The sequence below is a fragment of the Coffea arabica genome, chromosome 5e, assembly GCF_036785885.1.
Source record: "Coffea arabica cultivar ET-39 chromosome 5e, Coffea Arabica ET-39 HiFi, whole genome shotgun sequence".
In the NCBI taxonomy this organism is placed as follows: Eukaryota; Viridiplantae; Streptophyta; class Magnoliopsida; order Gentianales; family Rubiaceae; genus Coffea; species Coffea arabica.
This window is the reverse complement of record NC_092318.1, coordinates 3,624,975-3,645,295: the sequence shown is the minus strand read 5'-3', so window position 1 is coordinate 3,645,295 and position 20,321 is coordinate 3,624,975. Positions and strand designations below refer to the sequence as shown.

The following is a 20,321-nucleotide window of genomic DNA, read 5'->3' as shown; positions in this document are numbered from 1 at the left end:
TTGGTAACCGTTTTCGCAACGGACAAGTTTATGCCGTCCATCTGAGCAAATGGATGTCTTTGACTCTGTTCACAAAGTAAGCCGTCAAGAAAACAAGTAGTATATAAACAAGTAGGAGTGGCCCTAAGTAACCAATCTGGTTGTCCGCCTTTGTATCAACCTTCTATTTGCAACCAAATATCCTTTCCAAATCATATAAGTAGTATTCTATCCTCGCAACATTTTATTGCCAATACTCCTTGTACCCAAAAAAAAAAAAAAAAAAGAAGCAATGGCTGAATTGTTTGTTCCAAAGATAATAGATGTATTGGGTGATGTGGCCGTGAAGCAGTTTGGGGAGAAGGTCAACCTGGTGATGGGGGTTGAAGAGGAGGTGTCAAATATCTCCTCTAAGTTGACAACCATTGAAAAAGTGCTGCATGATGCAGAGAGACGAAGGCTGAAGGACAGAAGCGTTGGAATTTGGCTAGAAAAGCTTGAGGACACAACATATGAGATGGATGATGTGCTGGACGAATGGAACTTCAAGATTCACAGAGCAAAGAATGAGCGAACTAATCAGAATGCCAGAATGCAGCCTACACTGCGGAACAAGGTTCGTTCCTTTATCCCATCCCTTTGTTCTTGTCTCAAACAAGTTCCTGTGCGTAGTGGTATAGCTCAGAAAATAAAGAAAATAAATGAACGGCTAGAATTAACTTTGAAAGAGGCAGATCAATTCAAGTTTATTACAAGTGGGGGTATTCCTAATTCTCATGATTTTCAACGAATTATGACTACCTCAATCATAGACGAATCAGAGGTTTATGGTCGAGAATCTGATAAGGAAGCCTTACTTAACCAAGTATTATCTGAGAGTAGTAGTCAAGGAAGATATGAGGTTCAAGTTATCTCTGTAGTAGGGGCTGGGGGTAGCGGAAAGACCACACTTGCTCAGCTGCTCTTCAATGATGATAGAGTGAAGAACCATTTTGAACTTAAAAAATGGGTTTGCGTATCAGATCCTTTCGATGAGAAAAGGATCGCCAGAGCAATCCTTGAGAGTCCAGGAAAGAGTTCTGATTTGTCAGAGTTGGACCCACTGCTCCAACTGTTGAAAGAAACTTTTTCCGGTAAGAGATTCCTGCTTGTCCTAGATGATGTCTGGACAGAGGACGACTCAAAGTGGAAGCCTTTCCAACACGCTCTCAAGGACGGGGCTCCTAGAAGTGTAATTTTGGTGACAACAAGGAGTCATAGAGTGGCCACAGTGGTGGGATCGACTGATACTCACGGCCTAGGCATGATCTCTCACTCTGATTGTTGGCTAATAATGCAAAGGATAGCATTTGCTAAACAATCAGGGGACTTGTGCAAGAAGGTGGAAAGAATTGGGCAGAAAATTGCAGAAAAGTGCAAGGGGTTGCCACTTGCTGCAAAGACTATGGGAAGCTTGTTACGGTTCAAAGATACTGAACAACAGTGGCAGAATGTTTTGGATAGTGAGATATGGCAATTGGAGGAAGCAGCTGTGGACCTTTTCCCTCATTTGTATTTAAGCTATAACGAGTTGTCCCCGGAGCTGAAACGTTGCTTCTCATATTGTGCTGTCTTTCCCAAAGATCATGAGATAGATGTAGAAGAAGAGCTTATTAGGCTGTGGATAGCGCAAGGTTATGTTCGCCCAAATCGAAGAGGGGAGCACTTGGAGCTGGTGGGCCTTGAATACTTCAACAATTTGGCAATGCGTTCCTTTTTTCAAGAAATACAAAATGTTGAAGATTACGATGGGTTTCATGAATATCTGAAGTGCAAGATGCATGACATAGTGCATGATTTTGCACAATTTCTCACAAAAAATGAATGTCGTGCACTTGGTGGAGTTGGAAGGAATTCATCGAGTGAAAGAGCCCGTCATCTAACAATTTTGAAAGGCACTGAGGAGGAGATGTTTAGCTCTCGAGTCGTTGATTTTGGAAGGCTCAGGAGCTTTTTAGCTTTTCTATTTGAAAGAGTAGTAGTTCCCCAAAATCTGTTCTGCAGTTTGAAGTGCGCGAGGACTCTGGTTTTATGTAATTGTGAGCTAGTTGAAATCCCAGCCGAAATCGGAAGATTGATTCATCTTCGGCACTTGGACTTAAGTATGAATCCTTTCGTGACACTGCCAGAAGCTATATGTGATCTATATTATTTGGAAACTTTGGATATCAATCATTGTAAAAAGCTTTCGTGCCTTCCTCAAAGGATTAAAGGCCTTGTGCACCTGAGGCACCTTTTCAACCATGTGGCCGATGAATTACGTCAAATTCCACAAGGACTCTGGAAGCTGACGTCACTTTGTAGTTTGACTCGGTTCATTGTCAGGAGCAACTCTGATGATTTGGCAATTTTAAAGGATCTGAACCAACTGGAAAGATTGCACATTGTAATTGAAGGAGAAGTAGATTTTGGGAGTGCGGAGCTCGGAAAGAAAATCAACATACGTAAAATGTCTTTGTTCTTTAGCTTCGAGGCCCACTTTATAGAAACTCCAAGTTGCATTGAAAGCGTGGAACCACCTCCACACTTGGAACGACTTGCACTAATTGGCTATCCAGGAACTCAGTTACCAAGTTGGCTTGTGACGAAATCTCACGCCAATAACTTGACGAAGCTAATTATCGACAGGCCCCGCAATATCTCATCCTTGCTTGCCTTGTGGAAGCTATCATCCCTAGAAAAGCTTATCCTCTACAGAGTGGAAGAGCTGGAATATTTGGGTAAGGAATTCTTCGGAGTTACAAAAGCACTGCATGAGAATAGTCGTGATGCTCTTGACACGTTGTCAAACTCCGAGTCATCATTCTCATCTGAAGCAGTAGCATTTCCGAATTTGAGAAAATTACATTTTCGTCACGTCCTAAATTGGACAAATTGGGAAGACTTAAGTGAAGATGATGAAAAAGTTGCTGTATCTATCATGCCATGCCTGGAGGAGCTAAAAATTTGGAACAGTGAAAAGCTTAAAATGCTGCCACATCGCATCCTCAGAAAGATACCATCTCTCAAAATTTTGGATATTCGACGTTGCTCCAAGTTGAGGGATCGTTATTCTGACAAAACAGGAGATGACTGGATAAAGATATCATACATTCCTCGAGTTCACATATCTGATAAATGTTAATATGCTCAGGTATGGTTATTCACACATTTTTTTATGTATCTACTCATCTTTGAAGTCAAATAATTTACTACTTATAGAATTACAACAAACAAAGGCCTGCTTTGTAGAATATGACATGTGCTTAATAATGAATCAAGTGTTAACAGAGCCATACGTATAATGAAAATATGAAATATTCATTAATAATTTAGAATGGTTTTTTTTATTGAGAAGATGCGAGTCATTAACTAGTAAATATAACACTAAATTTCTAACAATATCTAATCGTAAACTCTTGAGTTTGGAATTCCATTTATGTCTTGTCTTTTTATCCTTTTTTTTTTTTGCTTTTGTCCTTTGTTTTCCAGATAATGCTCATTGATGGCTCAAAATGAAGCTACAGCAGAAGGCATTGGGGGATCAACCTCTACGTCAACGTTTCACTTGAGTTCATGTAAAATTTCAAATAATTGTAAATATGGTTGAAGAGGCACACCCACTTGCCTTGTTCAAAATCATTTGTTGAAAGCATCTGTAACCTTACCAAATTTCCAGATTGAATTTCAAGTGGTTACACAACTAGTCTTTACTTCGTCAAATTATTATTGTCCTATTGTATGTAAGTTTGTATAGATTTAATAAAGAAGAATGCTTGTACATTGTGCTTATCTATATAGTGTATTATTGACAATCTATTATTAGCATACTTATTTTATGGAATTATTCTAAGAATAACATGAATTCAAATTTTAAATTCAAATAATACACATGTGGCATACATCCAAAACTGTTAGTAATAAAAAGAAATCACTACACTGTGAGTGCATAAAAAGTTAATCTTTATTCTAATGGTTAAAAGTTAACAAGTTGACAAATTATTCTTTATCCTGTTTCCTTTCTTTAAAAAAAATGTTTACATAGATAATTGGAGAAACTCGGACTACAAAAATGCATGTGCACTTAAAGGCACCAAAACTCATGATACTTTTATAGTAGTAGTAGCAGTGGTAGTTCTAGTAGTAGTAATGACAATTATTTGTTAATAATACTTTCTTCTAAAAGTGAATGGACTAATTACCTTCCTTTTCACTTTTTTTAAGAAGGGAAGGAATGAGATTTAAGAAACAGGGAGGGAATAAGGTGACTAGAACAAAATATCATAATAAATCTTGACAATTTCATTCAAAAGACAAAAGTTACTACTAGCAGAATTTTGAACTTGAAAGTTTGTAAGACATATCACAGGAAATCAATTATTTGCATACTTCACGTATGTGAACCAGTTTAACAAACTATCCATATTCCAGAATTGAATATATCATCCTTTGTTTATTCACTATTATACGTGTTCAATACTTAGTTGAAAATATGCCCTCCCCATCCCTGCTTCCTAATCATAGCCCTTCCTAATAGAAACAATTTTTAAAAAATAATTGAAAATTTTAGACATGCAATTAGTTATCTTCAAGTTGATTGAAGATAAAATAGATTTTGACACATCAAAGTTCATTGTATTTATATTCAACTCCAACAGTTAGTTATGTTTTAATTCTTTCTATAAAGGCTGTTAAATTTTTTAATCCATAAAACTCACATTTTAACTATGAAATTGGGCAGTCCTAGCCCAATGACTTTCATAATTGAAGTCACATCTCTCAAGTAGACATTACCTGATCAAAAATTCATCTCTGAAGAAGCAAAATTGGTACTTCCTGTTCAGCTTCTAGAAAATCGAAATATGAAAGAATTCCCAAAGAAACAACAGAACCTTGCCCAATGCTACTAGATTGCTACTTAAATTACCACGCTTGACAAGAAACTGGCACTAATTTCACCCACAAGTTTGTTTACAAATTAACAAAAAAATCCCCACAAACATCAAATTAGAAACCAAAGTAGAGCATAAGAGTATAGAAGAAAATGTTTATAAGGTTTATAAAAAACCGAACAAATACTCCATGTAACCCAATGTTGCAAGGAATCAATCATTACAATTGTTATAGGATGGACCTATTCTGCCTGCTAGTGGCTGTCAAACTTCCAAAAATAAAATTTATATCAAGACCTACTCCCAAAACTGATCGAGTATAGTGTTGAGTAGGGTCATCTTCTCAGGGAACTAGTAGATTTATTACACACAAAGAATTTGAGGGATTTTTGGAAGGGAGATAAAAAGAATAAATTAACAATGTAAGGTTACTGAATTTTCAAACGCAAGAAGTGCAGTAGAATATAATAAACAATTAATTGACACCACGTAGTAAAGGAGATAATATCGGCACCGGCTCACGCAATTGATCATAGATACCTGGAGTAATTCACACGTCGCAAATAATTTGGTTCTAACAATTTAACAATCGCCAAACTACCAATCTCTGCTTAATTATATGGTAGTCTAGAGACGCTCTTAAACTACCCCTTTGTAAAATAAATAACCCTAGAGACGCTCGAAGGATTTAATCTATTCACAACTTTAAGAATTAGAGAGACCCAATTCTAGTTAACAAACACACATGCGGGCTCATTTAAACCAATTAGAGAGACCCAACACAGATTAAATTACTTGCGAGGTAATTAAATTGTGCCGTTTATCACTAATTTTAAGACAATCAAGTGATACGCACCCCTGTCCTAATTGGCAGTATACTATTCGGACAATTGAACAACTGGCCACATTAATCCAATAAATCCAAACAATAATAGCCTATTGAAACAAAGAATAATTAAATACCCACGAATGCAGAATTTAGAATAGAGTAGAACACTTAAAAAGATCTCACAATTATCCGTGCACCGGGTCTTGATTATTTCTCAACTAGATAAAAGAATCTAGCCTTACCTCATAACGATGATGCAAACAGAAAGCTTTTTGAAATTTTGTTGATTTGAAAAGAAGTAAAAAGCGGTATAGTCACTAGTCTCTAATTCACGTTAAGAAGGGAAGAAAGAGATCAAAGATCAAAGATAAAAACTCCTAGTCTATTGCTGTCCTCTTTAAAGTGTTTGCGCCGCCACCCCTTTAGCCAATCGAGTCTTTGTTTCTATAAAGGATAGCTTCCCTTATTTTTCTCCTTGACTTGTTGCCAAAAGATTCTCTGAAAATGTCTCCTAATCCAACGCAACTTCAGAACATGTCTCCAAAAAATAGTGGTGGCTTCTAGGGATAAGTCCTGCGGTCCGTCTTTTGGATGTAACTCTGTGTTTTCTGATGTGGGCATGCTCTAGAATGAACGGTCTTCTGGAATTTAGTTTCTTTTCACCACTTTCGACACCAATCGCTTGCAACTGACACAAATACCAATTATGAGCAGAAACCCATTACTTTGCATAATAAGTGGCCAAAATTGAGACCAAATACCATTAAATAAAATGCACAATTATCTCACTATCAAATCCACTCACACCAAGACAATGCTTGTCCTCAAGCATCTCACAGCTCAGAGATACAATTACAGCTACACACACGAAGCAGTTCAGTCATGTGAGCTCAAGTGTCCCATCTTCCTAATAATGTCATCAAATTCAGAAATTTCAAGACTTAACCATCTCTTATAGAATGGAATATGATTACTTCTCACTCCGACATGAAGCACAAAGGGTCACTCTCACTACACAATAAATATGCTTGCTAATATATCACATCGCCACCACTGAAACCAAATATAATGCAAAAATCAAAGGATTTTGATGCGGGTTGTAATGGAGCTCAGGCACAGGTTGGATCAAACAGGTAATTTAGGCTCATTATATCAAAGAAAATACCGTTGACCCACTGCATGAATTCCAATTCCCTTCTTCATTCCAATGATCATTCCAAAGCATACCCATAAATTTTCCCAAAAATTAGCAAATACAAGCACAACCAAGGACTTCACCCAATTATCTCAACAGAACACATATGGACAAAAGCACTTCATACCTCTTTTTTAGTTTTTCTTTTCTTTGATTTTTTCTTTCTTTGTGTGCTCCTTTTCTTCTCTTTCTCCCATCTCTCTCTCTCTTTCTCTTCTTTTTTTTCTTGTTTTGTTTTGTTTCAAATACGCCCAACTACATGGGGATATAGACACACTCGCTAACTTCAATCATTCCCATATCTCCCAATTCGAAATCATCATGCACTGAAATCAAGGCATTCCTTTGACACTGGATAGAAACAAAGAGGGTTCGAATACAAGGGGTTTAGGGGTGACAAAATGAGCTATTAAACAAAGAAAATGTCTAAACTCAACCATGGTCAACTAGGGAAGATCTGATTAGGGTCGGCCTTTAGAAAGCCAAAATTGGTTAACCTGAGTGCCCTTGTCATTTTAATACATCAAATTCAGGAATGTGGTCTTGACATACATAACAGCAAGTTCTAGAACAATTAAATCATATGTGATATCACTCAATGGAAGAAAATAGAGTAGTTATCAATGCAACATTCATTGGCTCGACAGCTCACAACAGGATATTAATAGCCAAGTCTTGCAAATTTCATCATTCAATTCCATTGTCAAGAAGACAAGACATTTAACCACATAATATCACTGCTCATGCTTGTAGAGTAATTGCAATCATCATAAATAGCATCAAGTTCTAGACATTTTCAACTGTAGCCAAATGAATTCATCACATACATATTTTTGGATTTTCTTTTTCCTCTGTCTTTTTCCTATCAAACAAAAAGAGCTAGAACTAAAGAGCTATCAAACAAAAAGAAAAAAAACTAGAACTATGCCTCCTCACACCAGAAACCTACATTATCCTCAATGGAGCAAAGAAAAATAGAAATAAAAAAGAGAGGAACTAGAGTTCCCCTGAAAGCCAAACGAGTACATGAAAGCACTATGAGGGAGGAGAATGAGGCAGCTGAAAGCCAATGTGTGCAAAAAAAGCTACCAGATTTTCTGTCTGAATGGCAGAATGGACCTGTAAGACTGTGAAGCGGTCATCCAGACGCTCAACTCGACCGCCCAACTCATGAATGGAGTCCGGTAGAGTACAGAATTGGGTGTCCCAAGAAGATAGAACCGCGGAGAAGGAAGGACTCGCCTGATCTGCCTCTGAGGTGGGTGTAGTAGAGGGAACTCGAGGTTGGGGCACACCCTCTCCAGAAGGTGTGAACTGATAGGCATCCCTCACCTTGAGAATGACGCCCATCCGTTCTAAACTGCGCAGGTCCAAAGGCTCAAGCTCGCGAGCCATGGTGAGCTTATGCTCATTATCAAGGTCAAGCACTCCCAAGCAGATGGCTAAGTGTGTGATAAGTAAGCCCATACTCAAGGGCTTATAGCGCTTGCGGAGGACGGACTGCAACTGAGAGGCTACCGCAGCTAAAGTTGACCTGCATCTTATTACGCATACACCAGAGGAAATAGAATTCAGTTTTGGCGAGAATGCCGCAGAAATCCTTCCGGCCTGAGAAGTTATAGGCTAGAAATCGGTGAATGACTTTTAGCACTAGATCCTTAAGGAACGAGACCCTAGATTGACTCGGATCGTAGAGTTGAGTGTCCATGGATCACTCCCTCCATATCTCGATATAATTGCTCGCAAAGGGTTGGGTGAAGTCACAAGCACTATTGATATACGTGTCGGAGGAGATGGTGTCCTCACTCACAAACCCCAACATCAGGTTGAACTCATTAATGAAATGTGCATGTGGGGTACCCCGCAGCCTATACTTGATTACCCCCGGTGAGTCTAAGGCTAGAGAATCAGATTTCTCAAACTGGAAGGTGGCGTAGAATTCATAGCAGAGCTTCTTGTACGAAAGATAGTCAATAACTAGATATTGACCCCACCCAATGGCAGAAAACAACTGCTCTACTTCCCTAACAATATTCAACTGGTCGAGAGTCAGAGGATGAAAACACTTGCACAGGACGAATGGGTGCAACATCAAGGAGCTCAACCATTCCTTTTGCTCAGGTGTGAGGTCCTTTATAGGTTCCTCCCATACCCCAAGAGACAGAGTACTCCTAGAAAGACCTAATCGAGACCTAGTGGGGGGTTGAATCGGGGCCCGCCTCTTACGAGGGTTGGAACCTGATGCCTCAGATGGAGTGGTCTTTTTCAGAGCCATATAGGGTCAAAGATGTCAATTCCAAAGGCACAGAGCCGACAAGAAAACTCAAAATGGAGACAAGGGACCACAAATAACAACACCCACAGTCAACAGTCAACAAACAATTGATGGTGCAAAAACAAAGATACCCCACTGGCGTCACTAAGGCAAATAAAAGTAATAAAAGGCAGACACGGGACCTCCCGAAACGCAGTCAACAATCAAATGCACCCAAGCACAACCAACAAATATCCCAAGCCCAACAAAAGAATGAAATTAAATAGGAGAAACTCGAAATTCGAGTCACCAATTGGTAAAAAGGAGAGTAGATAGGGGTACCACTGTTCGACTCTGCGGGGGCAGCCAAGGTGAGTGGAATCCAAGAAGGGAGGTGACGATGCGAGGGTCTGTAGTGGCGGACGGCCGCGGGTGGGCTGTAGATGGCGAGGCGACAGCAGTGGTGGTGGTGATAGGCGTGAGAGAGAAAGAGAGAGAGAGAGAGACGAGCAGATAGTAACGGCAGCGGCAACGACCTTAACCAGGACTGCAACCTAGGTCACGTTGAATGCGACTGTCGTGGCGGTGCGCGTCAAGGAGGAAGCGAAGCAGAAGGCGCGACGGCTGGTACTGGCGGATGGCTGTGGCTGAGCATCGCGGGGCTTGGAGGCAGCGGTGGCGACAGTGGTGTGCATGGAGGGGGCAGTTGAGCAGTGGCGACGATGGAATTGCGACCGAGAGGGATGAAGATGAAAAGAGAAAAGACAAGAAAAAGGAAAAGTAGAAAAGTAGGGTTAGAGTGGGTCCGGTCACTTTTTACTTTTGGTGCCGCAATGGTAGGAAAGCGCGGGCAAGCCTTGGAAGCTGAAGTCATCTGCCTCCCTCGTTGTAACAGGACTGATGCGATTCGCTGTGCGGCCTAGGCACGCCTTGAAAGCATAAGTCTTCTGTTCATTATTCTTTAAAAATGCCCATGTGCATTTAACAGAAGACGCGGACACGCCTTATAACCCCTGGTCGTCTGTTCACCCGTTTTTGTATAGCTCTCCTGGGGCATCCCTGTAAAGCGTAGGTACACCTTGTAACGGAAAGTCTCTTGCCCCAAAATTATGCCTCTAATCCCAAAATAAAACTGCACAAAATACATCCATGACCGCAATAAAGAATTTCTGTCAATAGGAACCCAAACACCCTGATCATGAACACACAAATATGAAATAAAACATAAAAATGACTAAAAATTGAAACTCTTGAATTGCCTTCCAAGTAGCTCCTCTATTTAACATCTATGGCCAGACCAAAAGTAATTTAACCATAGTTATTAAAACCAACCCGGCAAGAGGACCGGGTTGACGGGTCAGTGGTTCAACCGGTGGATCACGGGTTGAACCGTCGGATCACAATATATAATAAAAAAATATATAATATAATTAAATAAACATATAAATTATAATATAAGTACAAAAATTCTTAAATCTTAACAAGTGTTGGTTCTGTACTAGGTGTTTGAGATGGTGTTTCTCCAATAGAATCCATTACAAATATCTAAAAAGTAATAAAACATACCTTTTATTTAAAAAAAGACATTTGTAGCTAGGAAAATGACACTTATATCTGCTTTCTAATTCAAAAACGAAAAAGAGCATTTTTTGGGTCATTTGAAATCTTTCTACCCTCTAGATCTTCATATCCTAACAGATCTTTTATTCCTTTAGCTCCTATTTTCAGTTACCGAATTCAACCTGCCTAGGCTACTAAGAGGTTCAATTTACTTTCTTGAATAAGCTAATAAATACAGATCCACAGTGCAACTATAATTCATGCTTCTATTATAAGTTTCTACTTAAATACATCCCAATCTGAAAAGCTTTACGGAAATTGAACTAGATGTTCTTAAAAAATACATGGAAAATATGAAATAAAGATATTGTTTAAATTAAAATATCCACTTAAATCCCGCGTGACTTCGTATACAATCATATCATTTTTTATATACTACATGGCAGTAAATACTATGTAGTTTACCCTATTTTAAAAGATGGGCAATTGGGGACTCATTAATATTTTTAAATCATACCTAAATTACTAATATTTAAATACACACACTCACGTTTACTGTACTCCTATATTGCTAGACTTTTTCGAATTAATATACACACTCACTTTTTCGAATTATCAGTCAGAATCTTTCAATCAGGTGATTAGTTTCATCACGTGGTGGAAAAGTTACCAAAGAAGCCATCGAATTATTGGTCACTTGATGTTACTGCTGGACAATCATTTTGCAAGCATTAATTTTCGGCCGTGTAAAAAAGCTCCAATGAATCACTTTGAAAATGCTCAACTTGATAACTTCATCAATTTAGACCACACATAACTCATTATTGGCCTTTTACATCATCTAGATTTATTATGCTGCTCTACACTAGATAATTTACTGATTTCAAAACAACTCCCAATTCTCTTGCTTTTCTGGTTATTATAGAAGACATCAAATTGGAGTTTATTTGAACAAAGCTTCACTGGCTTACCAACAACAAAGCTTCAACTTCAAGCCTTCAATGGCAGCTTCGGTGGTAGCGGCAACTTCCTGGAAGAATTCTGGCAACGGCTGCGGCAACTTCGAACTTCGAACTCCCAAGGTGCCGTGGTGTGTGCCTAGCTGCAAGGCTTCACTGGCTTACCGGCAACAAAGCTTCAACTTCAAGCCTTCAACGGCAGCTTCAGTGGCAGTGGCATCTTCCTGGAAGAATTCTGGCAGCGGCTACGGCAGCTTCGAACTTCCAATTGCTTGCCTCAGACTCTCAGAGCAACTAGCAAAGCACAGGAAATAAAAATTGAAAGCCGAATCCGTGAAAAATTGAAAGGCGAAAATTGAAAAATTGCTTGCCGAATCCCTAAATGCTCACTGGGTTTATCAATTCGTTCTCACTTCTCACTTTCTCAGAGAAACAAAGAAGAAAAGAATCCCTAAATACCCAATGACGGTCGAATGCCTGAATGACCGAATCCCTCTTCAATTTTTCTGATTTTCTCTTCTGATTGGCTAAAAATGTAGCGAAAAGACGATAATGCCCATGTAATATGAATGGTCAAAAATGACTCAAAATAAAAGAATTGGGTAAAACGGTAACTTCAAAAAAATTGCCAAAACCCACCGGGTTTATCAATAACCGCCGATTCTAGCGGTTTCCTGATTAAACCGTCCGGGTCGAGCGGGTCCAAGCAGGTTCTTTGCAACTCCGATCTAACTAGTAACCTGGCCCGGTTTCATGCCCGGGCCACCGGTTTGACCGGTTCAACCGTCGGGCCGGGCCGGGCCGGGTTTAATAACTATGAATTTAACAAATTAATTAAAACCGGGGTCGAGCAAATGGACCTCCTCCACAGTCTAAAAACGGCTTGAGACGATGACCATTAACCTTAAAACTTTTGTGAGTCTCTAAACTTCTAATTTCAGCTACACCATTTGGAAAAACGTTGACAATAACATATGATCCAATTCATTGAGACCGCAACTTACCTGACATGAATGTCAACTGAGAGTTGAACAGAAGTATCTTTTGACCTATAGAAAATTACTTATTACGCAATAGTTTGTCATGGATGGATTTTGTGCGTTCTTTGTAAAGTCGTGCATTGTCGTAAGCCTCCAAGCGAATTTCTTCCAACTCTTGAAGTTGGAGCTTCCTTTCCTTGTCATTTCTATCCGCATTCAAATTGCACTGCTTAACTGTCAAAAACGCGCGATACTCAATTGCAACAGATGAATTACACATCTTACCATAAATCAACCTGTATGGAGACATTTTGGTTGACGTTTTATACGCCGTGCGATATGCCTACAATGCATCATCCAATCGGATATGCCAATCCTTACGATTTGGATTGACCGTTTTCTCCAAAATACTCTTAATCTCGCGATTAGAGACCTCAACTTGCCCGTTGGTCTGCGGATAGTAGGTAGTATCCACTCGCTGGTGAACTCCATACTTACGTACCAGTGCTTCAATGGTGTGATTGCAGAAATGAGTACTTTGGTCACTAACGATTGTTCTTGGCACATCAAACCTACTAAAAATGTTGGACTTAAGAAATCTTGCAACAACTCGTGAATTATTAGTTTGGGTAGCTTTTGCTTCTACTCATTTTGACACATAGTCTACGGCTAAAAGAATATAAAGACAACCAAAAGAATTACAAAACAGTCCCATGAAATCTATACCCCAGATATCAAAGATTTCACAGAATAACATAGAAACCTGAGGCATTTCATTCCGGTGAGATAAATTCCCAAACTTTTGACATTTGTCACATCTTTTACAGAACAAGTAAGCATCATGAAACAAGGTTTGCCAATAAAAGCCACAATCAAATATTTTTCGAGCAATTCTCTTAGGACCAAAGTGACCACCACAGGCATAACATGACAATGAACAAGTATAGAGGGAATTTCTTCATTGGGAACACATCGACGAATGATTTGGTCAGGGTCTATTTTTCACAAATAGAGCTCATCCCAAATGTAATATCGAGAGTCCTGTATTATTTTATCCTTCTTATTCTTACTCATATCACTTAGAAATTTGTGACTGACCAGAAAGTTAATAATATCAGCATACCAGGATTCATCACCTTTAAGCTGAAAAAATTATTCGTCTGAAAATACCTCGGATATGGGCATTCCCTCTTCTTCTCGAATCAATCGGCTCAAATGGTCTGCCACTGAATTGTCCACCCCTTTTCGATCTTTGATCTTCCAATTATATTCTTGCAGCAGGAGTATCCAATGAATGAGTCTTGGTTTGGACTCCTTCTTTGCCAAAATGTATTTCAAGGCTGCATGATCAGAGAAAATCGTTATTTTCGATCCCAATAAATACGATCTAAATTTCTCAAAAGCAAAAATAATTGCTAAAACCTCCTTTTCGATAGTGGTGTAGTTGCATTGAGCCGGCGACAACGTTTTTGATGCATAGTAAATGACATGGCTACACTTTCCGCTTTTCTGACCGAGCACAGCTCCTACCGCATACTGACTGGCATCACACATAAGATCGAACGACAGGCTTCAATTCGGAGGTTGAATGATCGGTGCCGTGGCCAACATACTCTTTAGTATATCGAAGGACACTTTACACACATCTCCAAAATCGAATGGTACCTCCTTTTGAAGTAGCCGGGATAATAGCAGTGCAATTCAAGAGAAATTCTTGATGAATCATCTGTAGAAACCTGCATGGCCAAGATAATTACGAATCTCCTTGACATTAGTGGGGTAAGACAAGCTAGTAATCAAATCAATTTTTACTTTATCGACTTCGATACCCCTAGATGAAACAACATGATCCAAAACAATACCCTCCTTCATCATAAAATGACACTTTTCATAATTAAGGACCAAATTAGTTTCAATGCACCGCTGCAAAACTTTTGTTAGATGATACAAAAATTAATCAAAAGAATCACCGTAAACTGTGAAATCGTCAATGCATATTTCAATGCAGTTTTCAATCACATCAGAAAACATTCTCATCATGCATCTTCGAAACATTCCTGGGACATTACACAACCCAAAAGGCATACGGTAGTAAGCAAACGTGCCAAACGAACAAGTGAAAGTGATTTTGAGCTGGTCCTCTTGGGTAACAGTAATTTGGTAATACTCAGAGTAGACATCAAGAAAGCAAACGAAACGCTTACCTGCCAATCGCTCAAGCATCTCATCAATGAACGGTAATGGAAAATGATCTTTTCTTGTGGCCACATTCAACTTCCTGAACTCGATACACATTCTCCACCCATTTTGGAGTCTCATTGGCACCAACTCATTCTTCTCATTCCGCACAAGTGTAATTCCAGTCTTTTTAGGTACGACATGCACGAGACCTGCCCACTTACTATTAGAAATAGGAAAAATTATTCTTAATTCCAATAGTTTAAGAATCTCCTTCATTACCACTATTTTCATGGCTGGGTTAAGCTTTCTCTGACGTTCCCTCAGGGGCCTTGCATCTGGCTCAAGTAGAATATGATGCATGCAAATGGATGGATTTATACCTTTGATATCTACCAATGTCTATCCAATTCCAGGTTTAAACTCTCGCAATACTGGTAAGAGTTTTCTTCTTATACTAGGGTCAAATCACTTGTAATGATGATCGGCAGAGTCCCATGATCTCCCAGGAAAGCATATTTTAAATGCTTTGACAATTCTTTCAATTTGAACTCCGGTGCCTGTTCAACAAAGGGCAAAATTCTCTCATTAGAAGCAGGCAATGGTAAAAATAAGTCTACTGACCTATCAGGAAATGCAAACAGTGAATGAAGTGACATAATTGCTTCTACAATATCCTCATCATCCACACTTTCCACTTCCTCATTCGTTTTACTCTGTTGTAACACAAATTTCATCTTGTTTTCCATAAGATTCTGCTCAAAATGATCTTGCACAATGAAATTAATGACACAAACATAATTAACAGATTCAGTATCATCCGGGTATTTTATCGCATTAAAAATGTTAAAAGTAAATGTCTCCCCGTCAAATTCTACAGATAGGGTACCTTCATGCACATATATCTTGGTCCTAGCCGTACTTATGAATGGTCTACCCAGTAGAAGTATAGCTGAATTAGCTGAGTTATTATCATTCATGCCAACAGTATAGAAATCAGCATAAAAGATAAACTCATTAACTTTCACTAGGACATCTTCAACTCCACCCTCTGGGTAAACATTTGACCTATTGGTTAGTTGAATTATTACCCTTGTGTCCTTTAGAGGTCCTAAGTTTAAGGCCCTAAATATGGACAAAGGCATAATATTAATAGATGCCCCTAAATCAAGCATATCTCTGTCTATCCTCTTCTGGCCTATGATGCATGGTATCATGAACATACTTGGATTCTTGCATTTGTGACAACTTCTTTTGTAGGACTGCTGACACATTCTGGCCAACCTTTATTTTATCTTGAACATTCAACTTGTTCCGGTTAGTGCACAGCCCCTTCAGAAACTTAGTATATTTTGGTAATTGCCGAATCATATCAAGCAAAGGGATGTTGATTTTCACTTTCCGAAAGGTGTCCAAAATCTCCTTCTCTGACTCCTCTTTCTTGGCTTTAGCTAACTTGCCAGGAAAAGATAGGTTAATTTCAACGGTCTTAGGAACATCTGATAGGGTGCTTACTTTTTCCTTCTCAATCTCCCCATACACTTGTTCATCTTCCACACCAGCTGCTACTTCTGATTTTGAGGACTACACCTCCTTGCCACTTCGTAAAAGTATTGCACTTGCATTCTCCTTGGGATTGGGAATTACCTGAGAAGGTAGCTTCCCTTCACCATTCTCAAAGTTGCTCATTGACGATGCCAGTTGTGACATTTGCGCCTCCAAATTTCGAATACTGGCGCGAGTCTCTTGTTGAAATCTCTGCGAGTCCTGTTGAATTTGATAAGTGCTATTAGCTAGAGATTTGACCATATCTTCAAGGGACATCCCCGAATTATATGCGGATGGTTGCTGTACTGGTGATCTCTGTTGGAATGATTGTTGAAAACCCGAGGGTTTTGGAGCATAGCTGAAGTTGGGGTGGTTCCGCCACCCTGGATTGTATGTGGGCTTATATGGGTCATTTCTCCTTTGGGGTAGTCTAGATAGACCTCTCGTGATGTTGGCTTGCTCGTGAGAGTCTTCTTGAAGGGTTGGGCATGTAACGGTCACATGCTCAGAAGCAGCACATATCCCACATGCTTTAGCTGCCTATACTTGCCCTATAGCCATTTGACGAACCAATGTAGTCAGCTCCGTTAATCTATTTGCAAGGTACGAATGATTTACCTCATTGACCCTTCTAGTCACTCCCTCAGATCTGACTCCAAACTATTGAGAGTTCTCAGCCATGTTCGAGATAAGCCATTTGGCTTCATTTGTTATCTTATTTACTAAAGCACCGCCACTCGCTGCATCTACCATGCTTCTATCCATGGGTAACAATCCCTCATAAAAATACTGGATCAACAGTTGGTCAGGGATCTAATGGTGTGGGTAACTAGCACACAACTGTTTGAATTGCTCCCGGTATTCGTAAAGAATTTCTCCATTGGCCTGCCGAACTCCACATATTTCCTTTCTTATGTTGGCGGCCCTAGAGGCTGGGAAAAACTTCTCAAGGAATTGCCGTTTCAATCCTTCCCATGTAGCGATGGATCCTGATGGCAAGTATAACAACTAGTCCTTAGCCCTGTCTGCTAAGGAAAAAGCAAATGCACGTAGCTTGATTTGTTCTTCAGTAACTCCCTGAGGTTTCATGGTTGAATATATTACATGAAATTTCTTTAAGTGCTTGTGTAGATTCTCACCTGCAATATCACGAAAAGTAGGCAATAAGTGAATCAACCTAGATTTTAATTCAAAAGCCTCCTCAGTGTCAGGTAGGGCTGCAAACAAATTGAGCCGAGCAGCTCGAGTCAAACTCGATTCGAGCTCGATCAATATTGAGCTCAAGTCGCGTTCGAGCTGGCTCGAGTCAAAATCGAGCTCGAACTCGAGCTCAAAATATTAAGCTCGTTAGCTCGCGAGCGGCTCGTGAGCTCGAGTATATATATATATATATATATATTTTTTAATTTTTTATTTTAAGTATATATATTTTATATTTTTTTAATTTTAATAGTAAAATTACATATATATCCTTAATATTTTATTATTTATTAAGAAAAAAATATTATTTTATTTATTTTTTTAAAAATAAAATAATTATTTTTTATTTTTTTCGAGCTCGAGCTCGGCTCGAATCAAGTCGAGCTCGAGCTCGAGTTTGAAATTGTCAGCTCATCTTGAGTTCAATGCAATTATGTCGAGACTCGGCTCGATTAGACCAAAACTCGACTCGACTCGGCTCGTTTGCAGCCCTAGTGTCAGGATACGTAATGCACAGAGGCTGTTGGTTAACATTCGAGATTGCAAACTCCCTCAAAATCCTTTGGGCTGCCATTAATTCGTTAGGTCCAGGCAACTTTATTTCCAGTTCAATTGATGAATCACTTAAGTCAGAATTTTGTTCCAGTCCGGGGTATTGCCGCTGAAGCTTGTTGCTTTTGCAACTTAGTCTCCTTCGTCAACCTCCTTGCTATTTTCTCAATCTCTTGATCAAATTCGAGTCTTTCTATACGGGACAATCGACGCATAAAACGTAGGCTAAACAAAGCTTGTGCAATCAATAACTTCAAACACTAGGTCCCCGGTAACGGCGTCAAAATTTGGCGACTGTCAAACTACCAAAAATAAAATTTATATCAAGACCTACTCCCAAAATTGAACGAGTATAGTGGTGAGTAGGGTCGTCTTCTCAGAGAACTGGTAGATTTATTACACACAGAGAATTTGGGAGATTTTTGGAAGGGAGATAAAAAGAATAAATTAACAATGTAAGGTTACTGAATTTTCAATCTCAAGAAGTCCAGTAGCTAAAGAATATAATAAATAATTAATTGACACCATGTAGTAAAGGAGATAATATCGGCACCGGCTCACGCAATTGATCATAGATACCTATAGTAATTCATGCGTTGCAAATAAATTGGTTCTAGCAATTTGATAACCTCCAAACTATCAATCTTTCCTTAATTATATGGTAGTCCATAGACGCTCTTAAACTACCCCCTTGTAAAATAGATAACTTTAGAGACGCTCTAATGATTTAATCTATTCACAGTTTTAAAAATTAGAAAGACCCAATTTTAGTTAACAAACACACATGCGAGCTCATTTAAACCAGATTAACTATTCGTACAACACAAATTAAATTACTTGCGAGGCAATTAATTGTGCCGTTTGTCACTAATTTTAAGACAATCAAGTGATACGCACTCCTATCCTAATTGGTAGTATACTATTTGGACAATTGAACAACTGGTCACATTAATCTAATAAATCTAAACAATAATAGTCTATTGAAATAAAGAATAATTAAATATCCACAAATGCAGAATTTAGAATAGAGCAGAACAATTAAAAATAGAACAATTAAAAACATCTCACAATTATCCGTGCACCGGGTCTTGATTATTCCTCAACTAGATAAAAAAATCTAGCTTTCCCTCATAACGATGATGCAAATTGAAAGCTTTCTGGAAATTTGTTGATTTGAAAAGAAGTAAAAAACGGTACAACTGCTAGTCTCTAATTCACGTTAAGAAGGGAAGAAAGAGATCAAAGATCAATGATGAAAACTCCTAGTCTATTGCTGTCCTCTTTAAAGTGTTTGCGCCGCCCCTTTAGCCAATCGAGTCTTTGTTTCTATAAAGGATAGCTTTCCTTATTTTTCTCCTTGACTTGTTGCCAAAAGATTCTCTGAAAATGTCTCCTGATCCCACGTAACTTCAGAACATGTCTGCCAAAAATAGTGGCGGCTTCTAGGGATAAATCCTGCAGTCCGTCTTTTGGACATAACTCTGTGTTTTCTGAGGTGGGCATGCTCTGAAATAAATAGTCTTCTGGAATTTAGCCTCTTTTCACCACTTTCGACACCAATCGCCTGCAACTGACACAAATACCAATTATGAGCAGAAGCCCATTACTTTGCATAATAAGTGGTCAAAATTGAGATCAAATACCATCAAATAAAATGCACAATTGTCTCACTATTACCTGCTGAGAATTACAACAGTACAAAGCTCTAGTGTTGGCGGACAGCGTCTGCTTCCTAGAATTTCAGATGGTGTTCAAACAAAGAAGCCATTTCAATCTGCAATACAACTCAAACAAGGAAACAAATTCATCATTGGTACCGGATCATGAATAGACATTATTAGAGAGGAAAATGCAGATCATGAACATTTATTTCTAAAATATAGTACAACTCATTATTTTGTCAGAGCTAGGACACATAATGAACAGCATACCATTAGATATGTTATGAAAGCAAAAACAGACTCTTCCCACGAGATTTTCTTACTCATAAGATCATGACCTAAAGAAGGACAATATTATGAGCAACGATGAATCAGAATTTGATTTAGAAACCTACCGATAACTACATGCACTGTCATAAACTAGATACAATTCGGAACTAATAAAAGTTAGATATTTCACAGAGAGAGACTCTGGTTGGGAAACCACCACCATCGCAGAGAGACTCACCAATGGTC

General features: G+C 38.9%; 2 protein-coding genes across 2 annotated transcripts; one reads left to right on the top strand and one right to left on the bottom strand.

The window, feature by feature from the left end:
* Positions 1–125: 125 nt before the first annotated feature.
* LOC113722642 (putative disease resistance protein RGA3) lies at positions 126–3,789 on the top strand. The gene is made up of 2 exons (XM_027245909.2): positions 126–3,151; positions 3,490–3,789. Exon 1 carries the CDS (start codon positions 272–274, stop codon positions 3,140–3,142), a length of 2,871 nt encoding a protein of 956 aa, XP_027101710.2. The 5' UTR covers positions 126–271; the 3' UTR covers positions 3,143–3,151; positions 3,490–3,789.
* Positions 3,790–12,745: 8,956 nt separating this feature from the next.
* Positions 12,746–15,989, bottom strand: LOC140006833 (uncharacterized). The gene is made up of 4 exons (XM_072049490.1): positions 15,317–15,989; positions 14,871–15,056; positions 13,837–14,006; positions 12,746–13,009 (listed from the first exon to the last, which is right to left on the bottom strand). Exons 1-4 carry the CDS (start codon positions 15,987–15,989, stop codon positions 12,746–12,748), a joined length of 1,293 nt encoding a protein of 430 aa, XP_071905591.1.
* Positions 15,990–20,321: the final 4,332 nt, after the last annotated feature.

Coding starts and splice junctions, on each gene's coding strand:
- LOC113722642 (XM_027245909.2), top strand. CDS start 272: ATGGCTGAATTGTTTGTTCCAAAGATAATAGATGTATTGGGTGATGTG.
- LOC140006833 (XM_072049490.1), bottom strand. CDS start 15,989: ATGCCTTTGTCCATATTTAGGGCCTTAAACTTAGGACCTCTAAAGGAC. Junction 15,057..15,316: donor TCTGCCGATCATCATTACAA/GTGATTTGACCC, acceptor GTAAGTGGGCAG/GTCTCGTGCATGTCGTACCT. Junction 14,007..14,870: donor GATGCTTGAGCGATTGGCAG/GTAAGCGTTTCG, acceptor CTGATCATGCAG/CCTTGAAATACATTTTGGCA.